Source organism: Hylobates moloch, unplaced genomic scaffold (genome assembly GCF_009828535.3).
Source record: "Hylobates moloch isolate HMO894 unplaced genomic scaffold, HMol_V3 SCAFFOLD_6, whole genome shotgun sequence".
Taxonomy (NCBI): Eukaryota; Metazoa; Chordata; class Mammalia; order Primates; family Hylobatidae; genus Hylobates; species Hylobates moloch.
The window spans coordinates 124,547,056-124,570,776 of record NW_026652281.1 but is presented as its reverse complement, the minus strand read 5'-3'; the positions used below and the strand labels follow the sequence as shown (position 1 = coordinate 124,570,776).

General features: G+C 41.2%; 2 protein-coding genes across 8 annotated transcripts in view; one reads left to right on the top strand and one right to left on the bottom strand.

The window, feature by feature from the left end:
- Positions 1 to 23,721, top strand: part of DPYSL3 (dihydropyrimidinase like 3) — a 165,898-nt gene that overhangs the window by 120,437 nt on the left and 21,740 nt on the right. For all 7 annotated transcript variants that reach the window (XM_032158270.2, XM_058440000.1, XM_058439999.1 and 4 more), the window contains 5 exons: positions 10,781 to 10,869; positions 17,089 to 17,273; positions 19,853 to 20,017; positions 22,075 to 22,136; positions 23,043 to 23,123. In XM_032158270.2, coding sequence (XP_032014161.1) covers positions 10,781 to 10,869; positions 17,089 to 17,273; positions 19,853 to 20,017; positions 22,075 to 22,136; positions 23,043 to 23,123 — 582 coding nt within the window. The remainder of the gene's footprint in view (positions 1 to 10,780; positions 10,870 to 17,088; positions 17,274 to 19,852; positions 20,018 to 22,074; positions 22,137 to 23,042; positions 23,124 to 23,721) is intronic.
- The window catches only part of STK32A (serine/threonine kinase 32A), a 179,708-nt gene continuing 176,012 nt past the window's right edge, over positions 20,026 to 23,721 (bottom strand). Inside the window, exon 13 of the mRNA XM_032158275.2 lies at positions 20,026 to 20,332. Within this exon, the coding sequence (XP_032014166.1) occupies positions 20,308 to 20,332 (25 nt within the window). The 3' untranslated portion in view covers positions 20,026 to 20,307. The remainder of the gene's footprint in view (positions 20,333 to 23,721) is intronic.

Here is a 23,721-nt window from a genome sequence, read left to right as displayed (position 1 = left end):
TTTCTGTTTTTCCTTCCTTTATCTCCAACATGGGCCTCTGTCAGCTTGATTTTTTGACCCTATGATTGACTATTTTACTTATTTTTTGAAGATCCTTCTAGGGCTACTACATAGTAAAGGTCAAACTTCCTAGTTGGCAGCCGTTTGCATCCCTTATTCCAGTATCTTAAGCTTTGGAGGAAAGAGGGTGCCTAACTCCATAATTTCTTATGGAAATGCATTTCTTGCATCAGTACCATTGGTTCTCCCAATGATTGGTTGTGTGATGTTAGACCATGAGCTAACCTCCCTAAGCTTCCATGTCTTCATCAGTGCAATGGGGATGAGAGCAGCATATAATTCATAGCACTTGAAGATTGATTGAACAAGATGTACTTAAAGCTTCTACCTGTTTTCAGCAAATAAGAAGTTTTCAGTAAATGGTAATTATGAATTATTGTAACACGCTGTGAGCATAATTGTCATTGGCCATACCCACGTGTACAAATCAGCTATTTAGATTCACTCAGGCAAGGCCTCTGTGGATCCTTTAATCTCTGCCAGACAAAAGATTTTTCTGCCGCCTCTCTCCTCTCTCTCTCTTCCCCCGACCTTTCTTAATTAATAGACTTTGTTTTTTAGAGAAGTTTTAGGCTTACAGAAAAATTGTGCACAAAGTACAGAGAGCTCCCATAGACTCTTTCTCACTCCCTCCTCACCCCCAAGTTTCCTCTCTTATTAACACCTTACATTGGTATGGTATGCTTGCTACAATAGATGAACCAATATTGATACATTGAAGTAAGTCCAGTTTACATTAGAACTCACTCATTGTTGAGTAGTTCTACCGGTCTTAACAAATGCAAAATGTCATGGGTCCATCATTACAGTATCATCTAGGACAGTTTCACTGCCCTGAGCCACTTCAGTGCTCCACTTACTCACCGGTTCATCCCCTCCCTGTTCCCCTACCCCCCACCCCAACTGGCAACCACTGATCATTTTACTGTCTTTCTATAGTTTTACCCTTCGTCTTTTTAGGTCACATTACTATTTGTGATCCTGGCTTACTTTTCTTACTGTTTTATCTTTACTTCTCTATTCACCTTCTGTATTCAACTTCATGGCTAGTAGTTACACAAGCATATGTTTCAGGAATGAATTATTAAACTCGTTTACCCTTAGAATAAAGACTTAGGTTGAATTTTAGGCACTTCTTCCTGATGGAATAGGCATTTGGCTTTTGCACAGGCCCAGGGGCTCAAGGGACAAGAGATCCTGTTTGATTGAAGCTGGATGTCACTTCTCTAGTCTGCATATGTAAGAGAGCTTCCACCCATGGCACATGTATTTGAGGCCTAAAAAGGAACAATGCAAAGCAAAACAAACAAGTAATAAAACACAAAACTATCATGTAAATCCAGACCAAAGAGGGGCATGAATTAGCTCTCTAAAGCACTGACTTGGCTTTAATCCGTACTGGACTTTATACTCTGGTCCTGAGCAACAGATTTCTCAAGCAGCTTATATAAAATGGTAATAGCTGCCTTGTATTTGTACTGTAATTTGGATTTGATTTTAACAGTACATTGATATTACAACAGCAGTAAAATAGAAGTTGTAGCATGGTAGTAGGAGCAGTAGTAATATGTGTAATACCTACCACTCAGGAGTCTTTTTTTTTTTGAGATGGAGTTTTGCTCTGTCACCAGGCTGGAGTGCAGTGGTGCAATCTCGGCTTACTGCAACCTCTGACTCCCTGGTTCAAGCAATTCTCCTGCCTCAGCCTCCTGAGCAGCTGGGATTACAGGGACGCCACCACGCCCAGTTAATTTTTGTATTTTTAGTAGAGACGGGGTTTCACCATGTTGGCCAGGATGGTCTCGATCTCCTGACCTTGTGATCCACCTGCCTTGGCCACCCAGAGTGCTGGGATTACAGGCGTGAGCCACTGCGCCCGGCCAGGAGTCTTTTGTGAGTACCCAACCCTGCATCATGTCTTTAACTCTCACAGTAGCCCTGTGAGGTAAGCATTATTATCTATACTTTACAAATATATAAATGGGCCTTTTTAGAAAGATTTACCTTCACTCAGCTGAAGAAGCTGAGGCACAAAGAAGCATCAAGTTAGTTGCCTAAAATCACAGAATAACTTAATGGCAGAGATGCTAATGTAGCCCTGGCTTCTGGACTCCCTCAGTTCCTACCTACAGTTCTGGGGGTAGCTTCAAAAACTGCTATTAGGCTGGTTTTCTTCCCAGGCAGGAACCTTTCTATTTTTTCCAACCAAAAGCCCAGTTAAAGATTTGCCATATGTCTTCACTTACCCAGATCTGGTTTCTTGTTTTCTGATAAGGCATCTTTGTTCCTATACCTGACCCTACCCCACCCTGCCTCTTTCCCCATCCACCCAAGCTTTGGACCCAGAGCATGGTCCCCAGTAATGTCATCCTTCTGCTGTACTGCCTGATGTGGGTGGTCCCCGTCACTCTACTTTGGGTCCTGCTCTTGCTTCTCACAGGCCCATGTGGACACATATGGGCCTAAACTTCAATAGCAGAGATGGTTCCAGCTGTGTCACGAGATCATTTTAGGGGGTTGTGGAAGAAGGCATTAAATAACATGGAATCGCATAATGACAAATTTTGTCCCCTTTCTAGTTCTTTTTCAAATCTTCTGAGTAGATCAAGGAGAAAGTCTCTGTTTACTACTAGTTTCTCATTAACAGCTCCCTGATCCGTGATAATCTTCCTTTTTAACAAAATAACAGATCCAAGATCATCCTTTAGAGCCCTCTCGAAGGCAGCAGAATGTAGACAAAACTTAGTGATGTTTTTATTATATTCATTCCTAGGTTCACTGTTTATTTTTGGCAAGTAATACTAGTTTAGAATTTATGAGACTAAGATAGTGTTTTATTTAAAAATACATTTATATAAGGATAATATTAAGCAAATAACAGCACAGTTTATTGCAGGCTGTGTGAGATATCACGCAGGTAGTGCACAAATGACTGAGGTTTGAGCTACACAGACCCAGCTGACCTTTCTCGTTGAGAATGGAGTCGCTCTAGGGCTCCTCTTGTCCAGCGCTGTCCCTCTCCTCCGCATTCTCTTGCTCCTGGCGTGTTATCTATTTGTACTTATCTGTGTCTGGAATGCTGTTGAAGATTAAGAGACCATTATCAGGGGCTAGGATTAGGGTGCTCCCCACAGTCCATTCCCCCATCCCCTGTGACCCAGGGCAGGCCACATCACTTGTCAGGCCCTTTGATAATGACATCTTTAAAATGGTCAACATGAAGTTCTGGGGAGGGAAGAATGCACGTAGCTGGCTTTGATTCTCCAGTTCAGACAACAGAGCAGCCACTCTGCCCTGATTAATGCTGCCCTGGGCTACTGCTGCCTCCACATTGCTGTTTTTTCTACCTTGTGTCTGTCCATCTAGGGCTAAACCAAAGATAATAAAGAAAGTGAAGACAGTGCTTTCCATGTGTTATGTATTCTGCTTCGTCGGTTGCATTTTGAAGGGAGTGCCCCAAGTTGACCTACTTCCAGCACACCTCAGTGGTCATTAAGTATGTTTAGGTGATGAGGAAAGGGAGGAGTGTTTGGGACTCTCATCTGTAGCAGTTCAGAGGTTTGGAATAGCCAACCCTGGTAAACTATGCCCAATTTCAATAAAGACTCAGAGCCAAGAAACTGCATTGCTCATCAAGATGTCTATCTTCTCCTAGGCCTTTCTCTTTGTCTCAATGGCATGCTTGTCATCGAGGGTCCTAGAAACACACCCATATACTGGAGGGAGCGTGGGTGGGAGGCAGCTTTAATACCTTACTGCCCACTCTACAGTCCTGCTGGAAGAGTGTAGATTGTTATCTCCTCACAAGGGCTTATTTCCAGAGGAAAAATGACCTGGAGGGGCCATGGGAACTTGCCCTGTGGGGTTGGGTTTAAAAGGGGAAGTCTTGGCTGACCTTGGCTGCTGGTGGCAGGAGCTGAGAACAGTTGCTGAGGCTTGGCTGGGGACTGGTGTCTCTGGAATTCCCTTTATGGCAAGGTCTGTTATATTTTGTTTAACAAGGTGTTAGTTCAGTCCTTCTTGAGTATTTGTGAGAGAGGAGTTTTACAATGGCTGGTTATAATTGTAAGAAATAATAATGATGATGGTAGCTCACATATATTGAGCATTTATAGTGTGCCAAGCAGAGTTCAACCCTTTATATATAGTATGCCCCACAATCCTTGTCTGTACCCTCAGAAAAAGGTATCATTGTCCCCATTGTTCACTGATGAGGTAACTGAAGCCCACCCAGAGAGGTGAAGTCATTTATCCAAACATGGGTAGTGTTGGTGCTAGAAGTCAAGCTCATGTCTGCATGTCTCACCCAAGGCAACATATTTAATAACAGAGCCAGGATGAGAACTCGAGTCTCCTGAGAGCGTATTTAGTACCTTTTCCTAAATACCACCTTGAGTCAACTGAACTATCTTAGAATGTCTGGTTTTTCCTCTCTTCTTGAACTGATGCTGCTTTGGGGAAGAAAAACAAGATTTTATCCATGCAGTCTATCCATCCTGATGTTTTCTTAAGAGTGAAAGTGTTTTAGGAAATCAAATCTAATTGCCCAAATGGGAATTTATTTTAAATAACCACCTGCATCTTCATCTGGATTTTAAAAGGATCTTGAATCCCCACTGAGAAGGTCACAGTCTGCACTTTGTTAATGCAGGTAACAAAATATTTGATTTTGGGAGTCTCATTCTTCATTTTATATCCTCTTTATAGGATTACAGTTTTTACTCTGAGCTCCTGGAATGTCTGCGGAGTGTGGAACAGATGTGTCTTAAGCGCTGTTCTCAGACTGATTTTATTGACTGGGAAGAAGTCCATGGAGGGCTTTGGTTTCTCTGAGAGGCATGTTCTCATTACCTCAGATAGACAAAGGTGGTAATTTATGTTCTCTAAGTTGAAGACTAGGGGAGGAAAACTAAAATGGAGACCAACATCTCTAGTAGGCTTTTAGCTCAAGATTCTGTCTTTTCATTCCCTATTTTACTTTGCATCTGTCATTCTTAATAACATTTCTTATAGCATTTATTACATCTTCCAGTTCTCTCTCCCCGCCCTTTCCTCTCTTTCTCTTCTTCTCCCTCCTTTCCTTCTTTTTTCTTTTTCCTTTTTCCTTTTTTTTTCTTTTTTTTTTTTTTTGAGACCGAGTCTCACTCTGTCGCCCAGGCTGGAGAGAAATGGTGTGATCTTGGCTCACTGCAATCTCTGCCTCCCAGGTTCAAGTGATTCTCCTGCCTCAGCCTCCCAAGTAGCTGGGATTACAGACGCCTGCCATGATGCCTGACTAATTTTTTTCTTTTTTTTTTTTTTTGTATTTTTAGTAGAGCCAGGGTTTCACCATGTTGGCCAGGCTGCTCTCGAACTCCTGACCTCAGGTGACCCACCCGCCTCGGCCTCCCAAAGTGCTGGGATTACAGGCGTGAGCCACCACACCTGGCCCCCATCCTTTCTTTTTTCTTCCTTCCTTTCCTCCCTCCCTTCCTCCCTACCTTTTTCCCTCCCCCTCTTTTGCTTTCTCTCTCTCTTTTCACTTCCTTTATTCATTTCTTTGTTCCTCTCTCTTTCATTCTCCTTCTCCCACACTGAGTTTTTTATGGTTGGTTTTCCTAATCAGTATCATACCCTAGTGAAGGAAAAGATGTTAGACTTATATCACACTTTAAAGTCCTGTGCCAAGCTGGATTGCAAAGTAGATCCCTTTATAAACTACATTAACACATTCAGGCCATAAGGGGCAGGTGTATTGCACTGATTTTATAAGTAGTGGCTTAAAAGTTACTGGATTCCTAAAGCTACCTACCTCAGAGAACTGGACAGCAGTTTGGACACTGGAACGAATTCAGTATCAAATAGAGAAGAGAGCCCTGTCAGAAAGAGCTGCTTGTCATAAGCTTTAAAGACACTTGGTACAGTGGCCTAGGAGAAATCAGTGATGTGCCAGGAGATGGGAGACATGGATTTACTTCAAATTGGAATTAATCTACTCTGTCATTTGGAGAAGGTCACTCACCTCTCTGTATATATCTCCCCATTTGGAAAATAGAAATAGTCTCTCACCAACATACCTCTTAAGGGTTAAAAACATTCAAAGTATTATAAATAATATTAATGGAATAAATGTAATATTTATTAGCTATTTACTTGTGTGCAGATTATACACACACACACACACACACACACACACACACACACACACTGGCAGCCACCCTGTGATGTGAGCTAAGTATTATTATCCACTCTGGGCTGATGAAAATAAACAATGCTCTGAGAGGTTAAGTCCCAACTCATGATCACACACGTAGTTAAGTGGTGTGTCTGATTCTCCCAGCAGTGGCAAAACCTAGCTGGACCCAAACTTGCCAGCTGGTAAGCCTAGAACCCTGCTGGGCTGCAAGACAGTGACACACTCAGCTCTTGGTAGCTGTGCAGGGCCTAAGGCAGGTCAGTGGCGGGTTGCTTCAGGCTCTGAATACGTTCATTTTGGGTTCCAGATACCCTTCAGATTACCACAGCATGCCCTAGTGAGATCATCATTCTTTATATATATATATATATATATATATATATATATATATATATATATAATTACATTAGAAAGATTGCTAACTTGTAGACAAGACCATTTGACCTCCTCAGACATCAGCTCATGGATGCTTGGCAGTCTCGGCTGCCAGGAACAGAAGGTGAAGAGGCCCACTGAGCCATAAAAGTCCACTGAGGGAACTTTTATTTTAAGTTCTGGGATACATGTACAGGATGGGCAGGTTTGTTACATAGGTAAACATGTGCCATGCTGGTTTGCTGCATCTATCAACCCATCACCTAGGTATTAAGCCCAGCATGCATTAGCTATTTATCCTGATGCTCTCCCTCCTCCCCGCACCCCACCCACTGTGACAGGCCCCAGTGTGTGTTGTTTTCCTCCCTGTGTCCATTGTTCAGCTCCCACTTATAAGTGAGAACATGTAGTGTTTGATTTTCTATTCCTGTGTTAGTTTGCTAAGGATAATGGCTTCCAGCTCCATCCATGTCCCTGCAAAGGAGAGAGCAACTTTTAATCAGAGATGTTGGGTTTGTTCATTTTGTTGGCTTTTGATCCTAGCATGTGTTAATCTGTCAGGCTCATCCATGAATTCATAGACAAACACTTTTTTGTGTCCAGTGAGGTTTGATTTTATGTGACCTGGGGGTGGTCAGTGGTTATGTCATACCCCACGCTCACACTCCCCAGTGCCAAGCCCAAGAATTGCCTTTCAGATTCCTCTTTGTTGATGACTGATTTGCCTAGGCCGCCCTTTGTAGTGGATCCCCCTTCCATGGAAAGAGTTAAAATTAGGGAGGATAGCAGGGCAAGCTGAAGACCCCTAGAGGAAGCATTTATTTGAGCTCTTTAAGTTCAGGTTTTGATATTTTTGCTCTGCCTGGTGAAAACAAATTAATAATATTAACATTTGTAGCCCATGGAGAAAACTCTTCTTAATCTCTTCTCTGAAACCTACACCAGGCCTATCATTCATCTTTGGGCTCTGTTTAGATTCCTGATTATTGAGCCAGAAAGGTTTTATTTAATTACTATTTGAAAAGTTTCCAATGACACCATCTCAGTGGTGTTAATTCCACTTGGATCAGTGCTTACTATCCCCCTGATGTTCATAGGGCTGGAGACAGCATTTGCCCCTTTGCTGACATTTCATGCTTGTTGAAGGGAGTGATGATCACACCAGTGGCTCAGGGCTGGGTGTCCTTAGGCTGGTCATATTTCATAACTGGTCTCAGTTCAGACAGAAACTGGCCCCTTTCCAAAACCCAGTTTAGTTCAGCTCTTTGCTGGGAAGATAAAATCAGGAAAGCATTGAGTTATGAGAGGGAGGGTACTCTTACAGTTACCAAGATTGTTATTATGATGAAGTTCCTGTTGAAGATGCTCTGTCACCTTCCTAGACACACATAGAACTGTGGGGTGGGGTTGGGGGCAGGGAGGAGGGCATTGGTTCCTTGTGCTGGTCTGTGACTTTGTACTAGGCTGGCTGATGGCTGCATAAGGAGCTTATAAAATGCAGATTTGGTGATGTAGAGCACAGCCTGGGAATATGCATTTTTCTAATGTACACACTAGTTTGGAAGCGCAGACCTAGGACTGCCTCATATAATTTTGCAGTACTGTTAAAATAGTATATCACAAAACCATCATTTATTTTCTCAAAACTCTAATTTTTGGCCGCTTGCCACAATATTCTGACCCAGACACCTTTCCATCATGTGGATATAATACAACCTCCTGTGTCCCACCCTTCACCTATTCATTCAGCCAATATGGAATAGCTGTCTAGGATGAGCTCCAGGAACTAAGGTAGAAATATCAAAAGATACATTGTTCCAGGACTAAAGGAGTCTTTGGTTTAGTCAGGAGATAACTTGAGTAATAAATAAATCAGCTACAGTAGAACACTGTTATTTTTCCAACTAACTTGCAGTGGGAGCAGGTGAAATTTGCTGGAAGGTCAGGTCACACATCGTGGAGGAAAAGCCCTTTGGAGCCTTGACAAAGGAGATGACTGCTAGATGCCAGGTGATTATATGAGAAGGCAGAGAGAACATTTTTGTAAATGCCTAGTGGACAGAGAGCCTGATAATGTGACAAGAACTGCATGTTTTGTCATTTTAAAATATAGGCCACACATGATAGAAATGAGGGTGGACATACTAACAGACCAGATCATGAGGGGCTTGTATATCATGTGTCGTGGACCTTTGTATTTGACCTCATAGGCATGTCTTCCTTGCCACATATGTAGTTTGTTTTGGAACACTTCATTGATCTGTATCTTTAAAAAAATAATTTCCCCTGACAATATGATATGATGAAATTTCTTCTTATGCAATACCTTAGAAGAGCAGGGAAGCTAAGTAGTAATTTTCTGTATCCCAGATGGGGCCTACCTTCAAATCTCATTTTCTGGCCCTTTCATTTCTGAAGCCAGAAGTCAACCTGGTTTTGGGGCTCCGTCTTCCATAAAATTTATATCCTCTTTGAAAGCTGATGTTCTCAAACAGGGGCTACAGAAGCAGCATCAAGGGAATGATGACCATGGTTGGCCCTGCATATGATGTCTCCCTGCCCTTGACCCCTTAATCAATGACTTTTAATCCTCGTGGTCAAATAGTCATGGAGAACATTGGCCCTGAGCAGTGCATTCTAGAGCTGACTTCTCAACACAGGTCTTCACCCCTCTGCTTACAATCCTAACATATGTCTCAGTGTATTTTCATTCAAACTCAAACTCTTACGAAACCCAGGATGAGTAGCCTGCCTACCTCCCCAGCCTGATTTAATGCCACTTTCTTCCTTGAACCCTAAACTCCTTCCACATTGAGCTTTTTCAGGTTGTCAGAGAAACAAAACTTAGTCCTACTTCTAGGCTTGTGCACATGCTATTCCTTCTACCTAGAGAAGTTCTTCACCCCCACCCCCATCTAAATTGCTGTTCCCTGAAAAGACGTTTTCCAGCCTCTAAACAAGCCCACTCCCCTATATTTTGTGACACTTAATATAACTAACTTTAGATTGTTTGATTTGTTTTGTTGACTTTATTTCTCTATTGCCAGACTTTCCCTTTAAGCTCCATATAAGCAGTGACCTGGGAATGGATGGATGGATGGATGGATGGATGGATGGATGGATGGATGGATGGTTGGAGTTGAAATCTCTTTGTGAAGTTGAATTCTTCACAAAGTCCAGCCTCTCATTCTTTGTTCATGCTATAGCTACACTCAGCCAGACTCCTGGGAATTGTTTTCTCCTCCATGAACCCAACAAAGCTGCATCCAACCCTCACACTCCAGTCTAAGCTGCATTCATGTAACGAAACCTGTGATCTGTCAAGTTGACACTGATTTGTCCCTCTCCTGACTTATATATAAAGTATATGTTTACTTTGTTAATGACTTTATTAACTTTGTTAATAACTTGCATTGTTTCCAGTTGGGTAACTCAAATTTCATCTAAGTTATAATTTTTAAAAAGGCTTTATTTTTCTCATAATTAAGGCAATAAAGAAATGCACTCAGAAAATGTGAGAAATATTGAGTATAATGAGGTAAATATAAATCCTGCATAATTTCTCCACTGTGAGTTAAATACTATAGATACTTTGCCTTTTTCCCTTCTAGTGGTTTTCTTATACATTTTACAACACTGTGTGTACTTGTGCATGCATTTGTAAGTATCCTGAATTTTAGATATAACCATGATCTGAGCATGCCCTCGTGTCATTGCACATACTTTTAAAAGCCTGTTTCCTTGTATGTCTAACCATAAGTTCTATTTTTGAGAATCACTATTGAGTGTCAACAGAGTACCAGAGAGTGCACTAAGCACTGAGGCATATGTTATCCCACTTTAAATATTTAGTGCCTACTGAATCAGAAAATATAATATAAAGAATGTCTCACTTACTTGAGTAGATATGTTTCCAGGTGGCTATAATATTAATAGATTGCAGAAGCAAGAGGTGAATCTCTAGAATAATTTGAATTAAGGGCAAACAAGAAAGACTGGATCCCCAACAAATACACCTACTTTAAATGTTGAGTGCATTGAGCACACATATGTCTTTGGTAAATGTGTTTCTACTAGACATCTAGAACAATGAATTGGGAAAACCTTGGCAGATCACTGTTCTCTGAAATCATACCTGTGATAATGACTCATGTTTTCCTTCTTTTCTAGAGTGACCGTCTCCTTATCAAGGGAGGCAGAATCGTCAACGATGATCAGTCCTTTTATGCTGATATTTACATGGAAGATGGCTTAATAAAGTATGTATATGGGATTCTTTGTTGTTTTGCACTTCCTCTCTTCATTAATGGCTCATAAAGAAGCTTGGATTACATGAATGTGGTGAAAAAAATCTTAATTTAATCAACAGAATGAAATGATGCTGAGGGCAACTTTGTGCAGAAAGTATTGATGAGCATTCTATGGGTCATGGAAAAGTAGAAGAGGTGACCATCATCCTTAAGCATACTGGAAAATGTGCACAAATTACAGCACCCTAAAAATATAAGGCTTTGTGCAATAGGTATCAAAGGAGTTGAAGTTGGGATTAGTGATCTAGAAGTACAAAGAAGAAATTCATTTAGAAGTAGCGCTTTGGGGTAGAGAGAGTATTTAATCTGAACCTTGACATAAGGATAGGACTTAGATGGGCAGAGCACAGATAGGACATAGATTTCATGCAAGATTTGCAAATAAATTCATTAGGGACGTATAATTACATTCTAAAATGTATACTATTGGATGCCTGTAAGTGACACAGCCAGGTAAGTTTTATGTGTAGGTTTCCTACATAGTGAACTTTAAAAGGAGATTTGATTTACATAGTGTTTCATCACAGAAAACAAAGTACACTACCCTGCTAAGATGTTGTATAAGACTGGGTGTATCTAACCCATTCTATTAGCCCCCTCTGGCCTCTTTTAGTTTTATTTTTATATGACTTAACTTCATTGACTAGTTAAAGATTTTGGTTATAAGAGATCTCTTGCTTATCTTTGAAAAATTGGCTTAGATATAGTTTTCTGCAGACAAACATTTTTTACCAGCCCCCAAGTCTAGGTTAGCTTTCCCTTCTGTCTGCTTTCAAAACAGCTTGCGCTCGGCTGGGCATGGCAGCTCTAATTAAGTGCCTGTAATCCCAGCACTTTGGGAGGCCGAGGCGGGCAGATCACTTGAGCTCAGGAGTATGAGATCAGCCTGGGCAACATGGTGAAACCCTGTCTCTACCAAAAATACAAAAATTAGCCGGGTGTGATGGTGTATGCCTGCAGTCCCAGCTACTCAGGAACCTGAGGCAAGAGAATCACTTGAACCCAGGAGGTAGAGGTTGCAGTGAGCCAAGATTGCGCCACCGCACTCCAGCACTCCACCCTGGGTGACAGAGCTAGGCTCTGTCTCAAAAAAAAAAAAAAAAAAAAACAACCAACCAAACAAAATCAGCTTGTGCTTTTATCAATCATAGCAATTCTGACATTGTTAGTCTCCTTTGAGTGTAAGGAGACCTACTTACTCTCATATCTTACTTACGTATCTTGTTTATTCCATATCCCCAATACTTAACCCAGGACTTAGCACATAAAAATTTGATAAGAGCTTCTTTTTATTGAGTGTGTAGTATGTGCCAGGCACGATGTTAAATGTTTTGCATGCTTTCTCTCAATCAGCCAGCAGCCCTCCGAAGTAAGTACTGTACTATTATTATCCTCTTTCCTGAGATGAGGAGAAAGTGGCACATAGAGAGTAAATAACTTGCTAAATGTTAATGTATTAGTCAAATAACATTGAATGAATGAGCGAGTGAATGAATGAACAAATGCAAGAACAAAAAATATTTGTTCATAGTTACCTTGCCAATTTACATGATTACTTTCTTATATTGGAAGTAAGAAAAATGGAGACAATGGGAAAACCAAAACATATGACAATAATTTCTTCAAAATATATATAAGCCACAATTGATTTTATGTTTTTCTATTAACTAAAAAATTATTATATATAGTTGGCTCTATTCGGAGGTAGCAAGCTCTCTCATTTGGAGAGAATGGGAAAAATTTGTTACCAAATGCTTCCTCATTTCAGAGCTCATCATAGGCAGCACTAATTGTTTACAGAACTTTATTATTATTATTATTATACTTTAAGTTCTGGGATACATGTGCAGAACGTGCAGGTTTGTTACATAGGTATATATGTTCTATGGTGGTTTGCTGCACCCATCAGCCTGTCATCTACATTAGGTATTTCTCCTAATGCTATCCCTCCCCTTTCCCCCACCCCCGACAGGCCCTGGTGTTTGATGTTCTCCTCCCTGTGCCCATATGTTCTCATTGTTCAAGTCCCACTTACAAGTGAGAACATGCAGTGTTTGGTTTCCTGTTCCTGTGTTAGCTTACTAAGAATGATGGTTTCCAGCTTCATCCATGTCCCTGCAAAGGACATGAGCTCATTCTTTTTTTTATGGCTGCATAGTATTTCATGATGTATATGTACCACATTTTCTTTATCCAGTCTGTCATCGATGGGCATTTGGATTGGTTCTCAGTTTTTGCTATTGTGAATAGTGCTGCAATAAACATACATATGCACATGTCTTTATAGTAGAATGATTTATATTCCTCTGGGTATATACCCAGTAATGGGATTGCTGGGTCAAATACTATTTCTGGTTCTAGATCCTTGAGAAATTGCCACACTGTCTTCCACAGTGGTTGAACTAGTTCACACTCCCACCAACAGGGTAAAAGCGTTCCTATTTCTCCAAATCCTCTCCAGCATCTGTTGTTTCCTGACTTCTTAATGATCCCCATTCTAAGTGGCGTGAGATGGTATCTCATTGTGGTTTTGATTTGCATTTCTCTAGTGACCAGTGATGATGAGCTTTTTGTCATACGTTTGTTGGCCACATAAATGTCTTCTTTTAAGAAGTGTCTGTTCATATCCTTTGCCCAGTTTTTGATAGAGTTTTTTTTTTTTTCTTGTAAGTTTGTTTAAGTTCCTTGTAGATTCTGGATATTACCCCTTTGTCAGATGGATAGAGTGCAAAAATTTTCTCCCATGCCTGTTCACTCTGATGATAGTTTCTCTTGCTGTGCAGAAGCTCTTTAGTTTAATTAGATCCCATTTGTCTATTTTGGCTTTTGTTGCCATTGCTTTTGGTGTTTTAGTCATGAAGTCTTTGCCCATGCCTATGTCCTGAGTGGTATTGCCTAGGTTTTCTTCTAGGGTTTTTATGGTTTTGGTCTTACATTTAAGTCTTTAATCCATCTTGAGTTAATTTTGTATAAGCTGTAAGGAAGGGGTCCAGTTCCTGTTTTCTGCATATGGCTAGCCAGTTTTCCCAACACCATTTATTAAATAGGGAAACCTTTCCCCATTGCTTATTTTTGTCAGGTTTGCCAAGGATCAAATAGTTGTAGATGTTTGGTGTTATTTCTGTGGCCTCTGTTCTGTTCCATTGGTCTATGTATCTGTTTTGCTACTAGTACCGTGCTGTTTTGGTTACTGTAAAATTATAGTATAGTTTGAAGTCAGGTAGTATGATGCCTCCAGCTTTGTTCTTTTTACTTAGGATTGTCTTGGCCATACAAGCTCTTTTTTAGTTCCATATGAAATTTAAAATAGTTTTTTCTAACTCTGTGAACAAAATCAATGGTAGCTTGATGGGAATAGCATTGAATCTATAAATTACTTGGGGCAATATGGCCATTTTCATTATATTGATTCTTCCTATCTGTGAGCATGGATTTTTTTCCATTTGTTTGTGTCGTCTTTCCTTGAGCAGTGGATTATAGTTCTCCTTGAAGAGGTCCTTCACATCCCTTGTAAGTTGTATTCCTAGATATTTTATTCTCTTTGTAGTAATTGTGAATGGGACTTTGCTCATGATTTGGCTCTCTATTTGTCCATTACTGGTGTATAGGAATGCTTGTGATTTTTGCACATTGATTTTTATCCTGAGACTTTGCTGAAGTTGCTTATCAGCTTAAGGAGTTTTTGGGCCGAGATGATGGGGTTTTCTAAATATACAATTATGTCATCTGCAAATAGAGACTATTTGACTTCCTCTCTTCCTATTTGAATACCCTTTATTTCTTTCTCTTGTCTGATTTCCCTGGCCAGAACTTCCAATATGATGTTGAATAGGAGTGGTGCTATGGCCATACCACCCTGAACGTGCCTGATCTTGTCTGATCACAGAACTTTTTACAATTGAGCCTTAAATACAGGTTTAGAATCCATCTTCACACAGTGCTTCAGGGATCTACAACCGGGGTTGAAGGTGTAAGACAATTCCTTTTCGCCATTTCTATTAGAAAGACTGAAAGGCCACTTGCCAAGGATGTTGTAGAAGGAATTTAACCATCAGATGTGTGTGTTGGTGGTGGAGAGAAGGTTGAGTTAAATGATCATAATTCAATCCTGAAATTTTGTATGTCTCCAACAACATTCTTAACTCACAGAGCATAAGAACAGAAATAACCTCCTCTAACTATCACATAGTTGTTTGTCTGTCTGTGAATATTTGAGGAATACTTGTTATGTGCCAGGCAATTTTTTGAGGTATTGGACTCATGCTATGTCACACGGTATGGTACTCATTATCAAGGCCCAGATCATCATGCTGTCTTCCCCCAGGACCTTTTAGTCTTTTAGGGGAACTGAGATATCTGTATATATGCAAAGGACCTAGCATTACCAAGGAGTGGCATATCAAGTATTATATTCTTAGAATAGGTGAGATTCAGAGAAGAGAGTGGACTGGTTATTAATTATAATAGCTGACATTTATTGAATTCTTAGTCACCTAACAGTGTTTTATGGGCTTAACATATATTCACATTTAATCTGCAGCACAACCCTATGGAGGAGGCATCTTTGTTACATTTTACAGAGAAAAGAATTGAGGCATGGTAAGGTAATTTGGCCAAGGTTATAGAGCTAGTAGCTAGCAGAGCCAGGATTGTGAATCCAGATAGCCCACATCCAGCCTCACTCATTATTAGACTTGGATTTTGCTAGAAACTTGATGAAGGAGGGAAGATGGAAGCTGAGCCTTGAAGGATTAATGTGGCCTTTGTTGGTGGAGAGTGAAGAAGGGGAAGCTATTTCTACTTCAGGCTTGGTATTAAACTAGTTGTCAAAATGGGTGAAAACACACACACAAGCCAGGCAATTCTTCATGACCTTGGTTCTCAATTTTCCTTAAAGGAGAACCTGTGAGAGAGAAAAATGAGAACAGAATTGGCCAGTATCTGAACTAGAATGGACTTATGATCAGAGGCTGCATTTTACCAGTATATTTTGAATTATGGTGGCTCTGAAATGGCCCAGTGATGATGTGGTAAAGTTGAACTCTTACAGATGTCAGGAATACTTTATTTTAGTCGCAGAACTTGGAGTTTGAGAGGCCAGTGGTAGATTTCTTACTGCCCCAAGAGAGTGTCTTTCTTGGCTGTCTATGGACAAAAGAGGAAAATATTCATGCCATGGACAGTGAGGTACAGATATCCCAAAGTAGGACATTTTTAATGGTCATATAGAGGCTTATGAATCACAGATCTCCCTGGTATCCATAGTGAACATGTTTAACCAGCTATTTAAATCAAAGATGTGATACCACGTATGAGCCAAGCAATACTGGCTGATCTATAAGCAGCATTGTGCGGGGACTAGTTGTATTTGTCACTTTCCTTGGAGGCTTGCCTTTGAGATACTCATTGGCTTACTTCTGCCTGAGTCTCCCCGGTATTCCTCCCTAAGATGCTCTGAAGCTTCCTGGGTGAAGCTGTGTCTAGTGGAGGTTTTCATAATCACTAAGCTCGGCTAAAAGCTTCTACTGGGACACTGATCATGTCATAAAGGCAGCTGGTGCTGGAGGCATCTGCATCTTTGATTTCCACCTGGTGAATCTGCCATCAGCTGTGATTGGCTGATAAATGATTAGGAAAGGGTGGAATTTTCAGTGAAGACTTAGGTGGGACATAACCCAGACAGAATCTTTTGTTAGGAGCAAAGATGACCCCACTTAAAAGATAGCTAAGTTCCCATACCTGTTCTTTAAATGATTCACTATTATCTTCTTCAGTCTCTAACAGTGCACTATTTTATACTCTTTAGATCCTTCTCCAAATGTTGTTTCTCACCTTAACTTAAAGAACAAAATGAAAGGAATAATAAAAATATTTATATTAAAAAATTATTACACACACTATATTCTAGATTCTGTCAAACCCTTATAGTACTAAACCAGGACACACGGTCCCACCGAATGGCATATCAAATCATTCTGTGACTATAAACATTGTTTTCTGTATATATCTATCTTTGTTTATAGATTGTTAAGCTTGTGAGTCACTTGCAAAGATGAATTCGATAAATACAAGTAACGCTGTTTAAAATCCTTATACCACTATATTTGTCTTGGAAATTGCACTTTTAAATGACCAAGTGTTTGATCATTTTTTTGTTTGTTTCATCAGACAAATTGGAGACAATCTGATTGTTCCTGGAGGAGTGAAGACCATCGAAGCCAATGGGAAGATGGTGATCCCTGGAGGCATCGATGTCCATACTCACTTCCAGATGCCATATAAGGGAATGACCACAGTAGATGACTTCTTCCAAGGGACAAAGGCGGCCTTAGCGGGTGGCACCACCATGATCAGTAAGTCTTCATATTTTACACACTCCTGTTTCTCAGAAGTGTGTGCTTAATGAATGTGTTATCTCCAGAACTCTCTTATTTATAACTTGTATACTTGCCCCAATTCAGTTTATAGATGTTTTGCCTGATGGGACCTGAGAAAAGCAGATTGAGCTGAGGAAAGGGCAACTCCCTGTAACTACAGAGAGGAGATTCATGAGGCTCTTGGTCATGGCAGCAGCTGCCCTCTTGTCTACCTTAGCAGCAGGTGCTGGCTCCTGCAATGAGTGGAGAATAGGAAATAGCATCTCTGGGCTAGTAAGAGGTGAAAGTAGACTTAAAAAGTTATGGATAGAAGATGAAACATTATTTCAAAACTGCCCACTTGGTTCTGAGAAAGGAGGGCAGAGCAGTGTGAATGGAGCTAAGGAGTATCACGGAGAGAAGGATTATGGAGAATTATATTTCTTGGAAATTTTGTGAACTTCAGTGGGTGAAGCTGTGTCTCATGGAAGTTTTCAAAATCACTGAGCTTGGTTTAAAGCTTCTACTGGGATGCTGGTCATGTCATAAAAACAACTGGTGCTGGAGGCATCTGCATCTTTGACTTCCAGTCACATTTAGTGCTATCTGGTCTGCGCTGTATTTTGACCAATTCATATCTTTAACATTGGGCAAGCTGTAGGAGTGGTTTCTCTTGTTTTTAAGTTTTGTTTTGTTTTGTTTTTTTCTATTGCAATTCCAAAAAAAATCTAGGGAGTTGCATGCCATTGGATTACTGAACCAATAGCATTCCAGGGCAGTCCTTCCTGTCCCAAAGGAATCCTGATGAATTGGGTCCCACCCCAGTGCTGGCCCCAAACTTGGTCAGGCAGAGAGCACTGTTTATTTTAATACCATATACATCCCCTGAGAACACAGGACAGCCTGAGCTGTAGAATTATCCACTGTCTTTTACTTCCTTTTGACAGGAGCATGAGCAGAGTTCAGCTTCAGCCAGTTGGGTGTGGAAGCCCAGAAAAATTGCACCAAAGCCATAAAAGGTGCAATTCAGGGTGCAATTCTCCAGCTGAAGGGTGGAAGCCTGCTGACTTCTCGGCAGCTGCCTGCCGACGAAAGCCCTGGTGTTGCCCCAGACATTAGTAATGTAGCTCCATGCATTTGCTTTCCGATAAGTGCACTCAGGCTGCCTTTGATAGAAGACTACGGGAATGACTGATCTTGGCTTGGCTTTCTGCCATCCGGGCAAGGAGTTGGACCTGTTTGGCATCCTTGAGATTTGTATTATGCTTGGCCATCTGCATTAGGGAAGTCAGATTCCCAGTGATGAGAGTAAAACTTACAAAGAACCACAAAAGCAATTGTGTCCTTCATAGATAAATTAGGAAACCTAGAGATGCAAAAAGAAAATAAACCTCATAATCCCACATCACTGTTGGAGTTTGGCTGTATATTGTACACATTTTTAAAATCCTATTTGGCAAAACTAGGATCACAGTACATGTACTATATTTTAACCTTCCATTTTTGCTAAATAATATGTCATGGATATCTTTGCATTCATTTTTATTCTACCCCAACATTTAAAGTGGATTCCTAGTCATCCATTTTATAAAGGATTTATGTATTTAACCTAACTTCTCTATTGTTAACAATTTCAATTGTTTCCAATTTTTCACTTAGATAAATAAGTAGCAATCATCCTTGGAACCAACATTTTGTATACAGCCTCATTTATTTCCCTAGGAATAACTCATAGGTGTGGGAATGAATATTGGGTTAAGGTTTGAAAAATGTCCAGTTTTTTAATGTATATTTCAAAATTGCTCTCTGGAAAGTTGTCCTTAGCTGTACTTTGTCCTTACTTGTACTTTGCCTCAGCCGTTCAGGGGAACTATGAAAGTGTAATTTCTGCCTTTTCTTCATCAACTGTAGATGCCATTGTTTAAAAAAAAAATGTATCCATGGTTGCGGGTGAAAGAGTAGATTTAGGCCTCAAAGAAACCAGATTCTTGACAAGAAGTTTCCATGGAAATAAGATCTGTAGGCCCAGTATCAGGTTTATGTAACTGACACCAGCTTTGTCCTATAGCAGAGAGCCTCAATGTCTTGTGCCCTAACTTAACTTTAAACCTCGCTTTCACCCTTGGAAGAGAGTCTGACTTTTTTCACTAGCAGTGACCTCCCCACAGTACTAGCAATAATGACACATAGTAGGCACTCATTGATGGCTAACGTTTATTGAGCACTTACCATGAGCCAGGCATTAGGTGAAGTACTTTACATGCATTTTCCCATTTAATCTTATAAATTCAGAAGAAAGGCACTAGTAACACCCTGTCTCCCACCCCACTTGGCACCAACTTAAAGGAAAGAAAACTGAGGTTTAGGGAACCTAGTAATTTGCCCCAAATCACATAGCTTGGTGACATTTAAGTGATCAGCATTCTTGAAACTACCAGGGAACCCCTTCAAAAGTTAATTCCATGCTCAGGAAATAGAGATTCTGCAGTCACAGCTAAGCAAGCAGGAGCAGGCCTGGGCAGAGGGGAGCAACGGCTGTGTCTGAGAGTGACTCATCTGGGGTCTCTGTCATTCAGTTGACCATGTGGTGCCTGACCCTGAGTCCAGCCTGACTGAGGCCTATGAGAAATGGAGAGAGTGGGCTGATGGGAAGAGCTGCTGTGACTATGCCTTGCATGTGGACATCACCCACTGGAATGACAGCGTCAAGCAGGAAGTGCAGAACCTCATCAAGGACAAAGGTGAGCCCGGACATGCTGTCCTCCATCCTCTCTTAGCTTCTTCTTGCCAGTCCTTCCAACACCATCCACTCATTTCAGTCACTGTCTTTTACTTGGAGCCTGGAACCTTGAGCGTGAGCACTGGATGTAGGGATAACACAATGTTCCAGGCACTTTATTTACTTCTTACAGGATCCCCGTGAGATAGTGATTGTTTTCCCCACTTTGCAGATGGAGAAACTGAGACTCAGAATAAGCAGCCCAAGATCATAGCATTAGTAAGCAGTAGGTGTATCCAAATTCTATGCTCTTCACCTCCATGCAATATTGCCCATTCTGCAGGGGAAGAAACTGAGGTTAGGAGAAGCTAACTAATCTTACATAAGGTTGTATGGCTGGTACGACCTATGAGATTAGGGATTTTTAACCCATATCATTTTTACTGTAGAGATCAAACTGTTACTATCATGTAACAATGGAATCCTTAGACAAGGCTAAGGCATTTCTAGGAGCAAGGATGTATTGGTACTCAGGCTGAGAGCTTAGGGTGTGAAAACATGTTCGTGTATATGTATATATGTTTCTTTGTGTGTGCCAGCATGTGTCCTCTCAGTGAGTACATGATTTAAGTTCCACTGTCTTCTTAGATTCCTCCATTCTCTGCTTCTTTTTGATCAACAGATATTGCAAACCCCTCCCCCCCACATACAGGCACACATATGCACAATGTGCTCAGCATTGTAAGGCGGCCTGGGGGTCTTAGAGAAGTGTAAGTAATGGCCTCTGCTGAACACCCAAGGCAAAAGAAAACAGGCTCATGAAGAACAACAGAATATAAATGTCGTAGGGTGCAAGAACCGTTACCAAAGGAGTAGTCTAGACACAAATGCTAGGAGTCCAGTGGAAGAGTGTGCCCTGGGATGGCAGGGAAAGGATGACCCCCTCAGAGGATGATATTTTCTTTCCATCCCCTTCCTTATCCCACAAGCCCTGACACAAAATCTTTGGTGACATAGAATGTGAGATTAACTCCTTCTTTCTGTATTTGCGTTTCCACTGGGCATCTCAACCGGGGTAGAAAATTGAATGGCTGTAACACTCACTTCTTTATCAAAGAGCCTGGATCATTCCATGGATAATGTAGAGGCTTTTGGGAAGGGTAGTGTTTGGGAAGACTGCCCTGAGTTGAACCACTCTGGGTAGGGAAGTTCTCAAATTACAACCCACTTTTGGCCCAGAACACTGTGGGCTGAGAAGGCCCTAATGGTTAGAGACCAAAATTATCCCCCTTTCCTCAAAATGATTCTCAGTTCCCCAGTCCCACCTATTTCTGTAAATCACTGTATTAGTAGTTTATTTGGGGTGAGATCTAAATAGGTCTTTACATATAAACCTTACAACTTAAGATATTTAAGCACAAGGTAAAACCTGCCCATTAGTTCCCTAAGGGTAGGGTCTGTATCTTAGTTCTCCTTTCTGATCCAACACCCTGCACAGTAAAAGGAACTGATCTTGGGAGATCCATTAATTGGAAACCAAATATGTGCCAAGCCTGGTGCTAAAAGCTCTTTATGTATTCTCTCCTTTAATATTCACAACCACTTTATGAAGTAGGATATTGTTATTTTTCCATTTAACAGGTGAGGAAACCGAGGTCCAGAGAGGTTAAGTATCCCAAGCTCACTGAACTAGTATGTGGTGGATTTCAATGGTGCAGCCCCCAGGTTATAAACACAACTGGTGTGCTAGAGTGATTCTTAATGCCACCTACTACTGCCTTGAGCAATATCAAAGTTTATTGACCTTCTGGGCTAGGGGATGCTGGACAGGGGAGGTTAGAAAGAGGCACAGAAGAAGAGACCATTCTGCTATGACATCTTTTAGGAATTGTTGATTTTATGGGGCAAGGGTGGGCAGAGCAAAATGCTCTTGAAGAGTATAAATATCTGCTTTATGTTGGACAGGAGCCCGGGTAATGCAGCTGGGTTCTATGGTCGATGGAAGTGGGAGCAAAGGATGGAGGACAGTCATGATAATGTTGTCTTTCTCTTGTTTTTCCTCCTGTCCCTCTTTTGCAGGGGTTAACTCCTTCATGGTTTATATGGCTTATAAGGATTTGTATCAAGTATCTAACACAGAGGTAACAACCCATTTGCTATGTGGTTTGGGGTATCTGGATGGGTTTCCTATTGTTGCTGATGACCTTGGCCCTTGTAACATAAATCGCTGTGGTCACTATGGGAGACCACTGGGCCAGAATGCTTCTTGAAGCCTTTGCAGTCCACGCTACATTTTAAATAAGGTAATGGGCAGGGTGCCCATGGCAAGACAGACGGGGAGCTAGAGTTTCCACTGGCAGCAGCTTTCTTAAACGGCAAGAGGAGGAACATGTCTAAATTTCCATCTACCAAACAAGCTCCAAACCCCTCATAAGCCCAGTGAAAGTGTGAGGCTCTTCACCTGCAGGACCAGGAGGGCCTTCTGCTGATTGGAATATCCTACTGCCTTGCCTCTGACTCTCCCCCTAAGAAATTCATGACATGCATTTGCTTTAGACAGAGGCTAAGTTTTCAGAGGAAATACAAGAAATGAATTCCCATGCCTCCTGCTTAGAGGTGAAGGTATGTCTACCTTCACAGGTTAAGAGATAAGGGTTTGAGTTTTTGTGTTTGTTTCTGGCCAGGCTGTAGTGGTTTTATAGAGCGTTTGTTGAGAAGAATTCTGAGGCTGTCTCTCAGCTTAATGGGAAAATAATTCCATTAAAAATGTGTGCTAGAGGCAAAGGAGAGGGGTTGGTAGTACTTTATTATATATTTGCTCTGCCTGCCTAGGGAACATGGTAGGTTCTTTATATAGTCAGAGTTTCCTAGGATTTCTTTGGACTAGCACTCCTCATTGGTCATGCCTATGTAATCTATATTTCTGCCCTGGTGACTTATTTCCTCTGCTTTATCCCATTTGTTTTAGCTTGGGCTCTAGTAATTGGCCCTTCTGTGGGGTTGCTAAAAGTGCTTGCAAGAGTGACAAAGGCTCATTTCTATTTCAGCTCTATGAGATCTTCACCTGCCTGGGAGAGCTGGGGGCCATTGCTCAAGTTCATGCTGAGAATGGGGATATCATTGCCCAGGTAACACCATGCAGCTCCCTGGAGTGTGCTTTGGGTCTGCATCCCATTTTCTTCTTCATTTCTTCAGTGCTGCGTGAGCTCTCAATATGTGCAAGGCACCATCATAAGTACCTTGCTAAAGACAGAACCTGCTCCAAAGTACCTCACAATTTAGGTGGAAGAAACAAAAGAGGGGGGAATGTAGACAAGCAATGAAACTAGAAGATGTGGTAAGACAGAAAGAGGGCTGGCCATTGTTGGAGAATCAGAAAAGGCATCCTGGAAGAGGAGGATTTCAAATTGGACCATTTAGTGGGAGAGCATTTGCTGATTCTCTTCTGAAAATGTGTCAAAGCTACAAGACATTCTCTGTCATAAAGAAAGACCATAAGGCAGCATTTCTCAGAAGCCAGAGATTGGATCCAAGTCTGTGGAACTCATAGCCTTAGATAATAGAGAATTTAGGTCTCATGAGGAGCAAACGTCTCACTGGATTCCTAGAAATCATACTGAGAAACTTGAGGAAAGAGTGATGAAAGTGAGGGCCCCAAGGCCCAAATTGATCATTTGTAAGGAAGCATGAAGCAGTTATCTCTCCATCTCCTGGGCTGCTTAATGG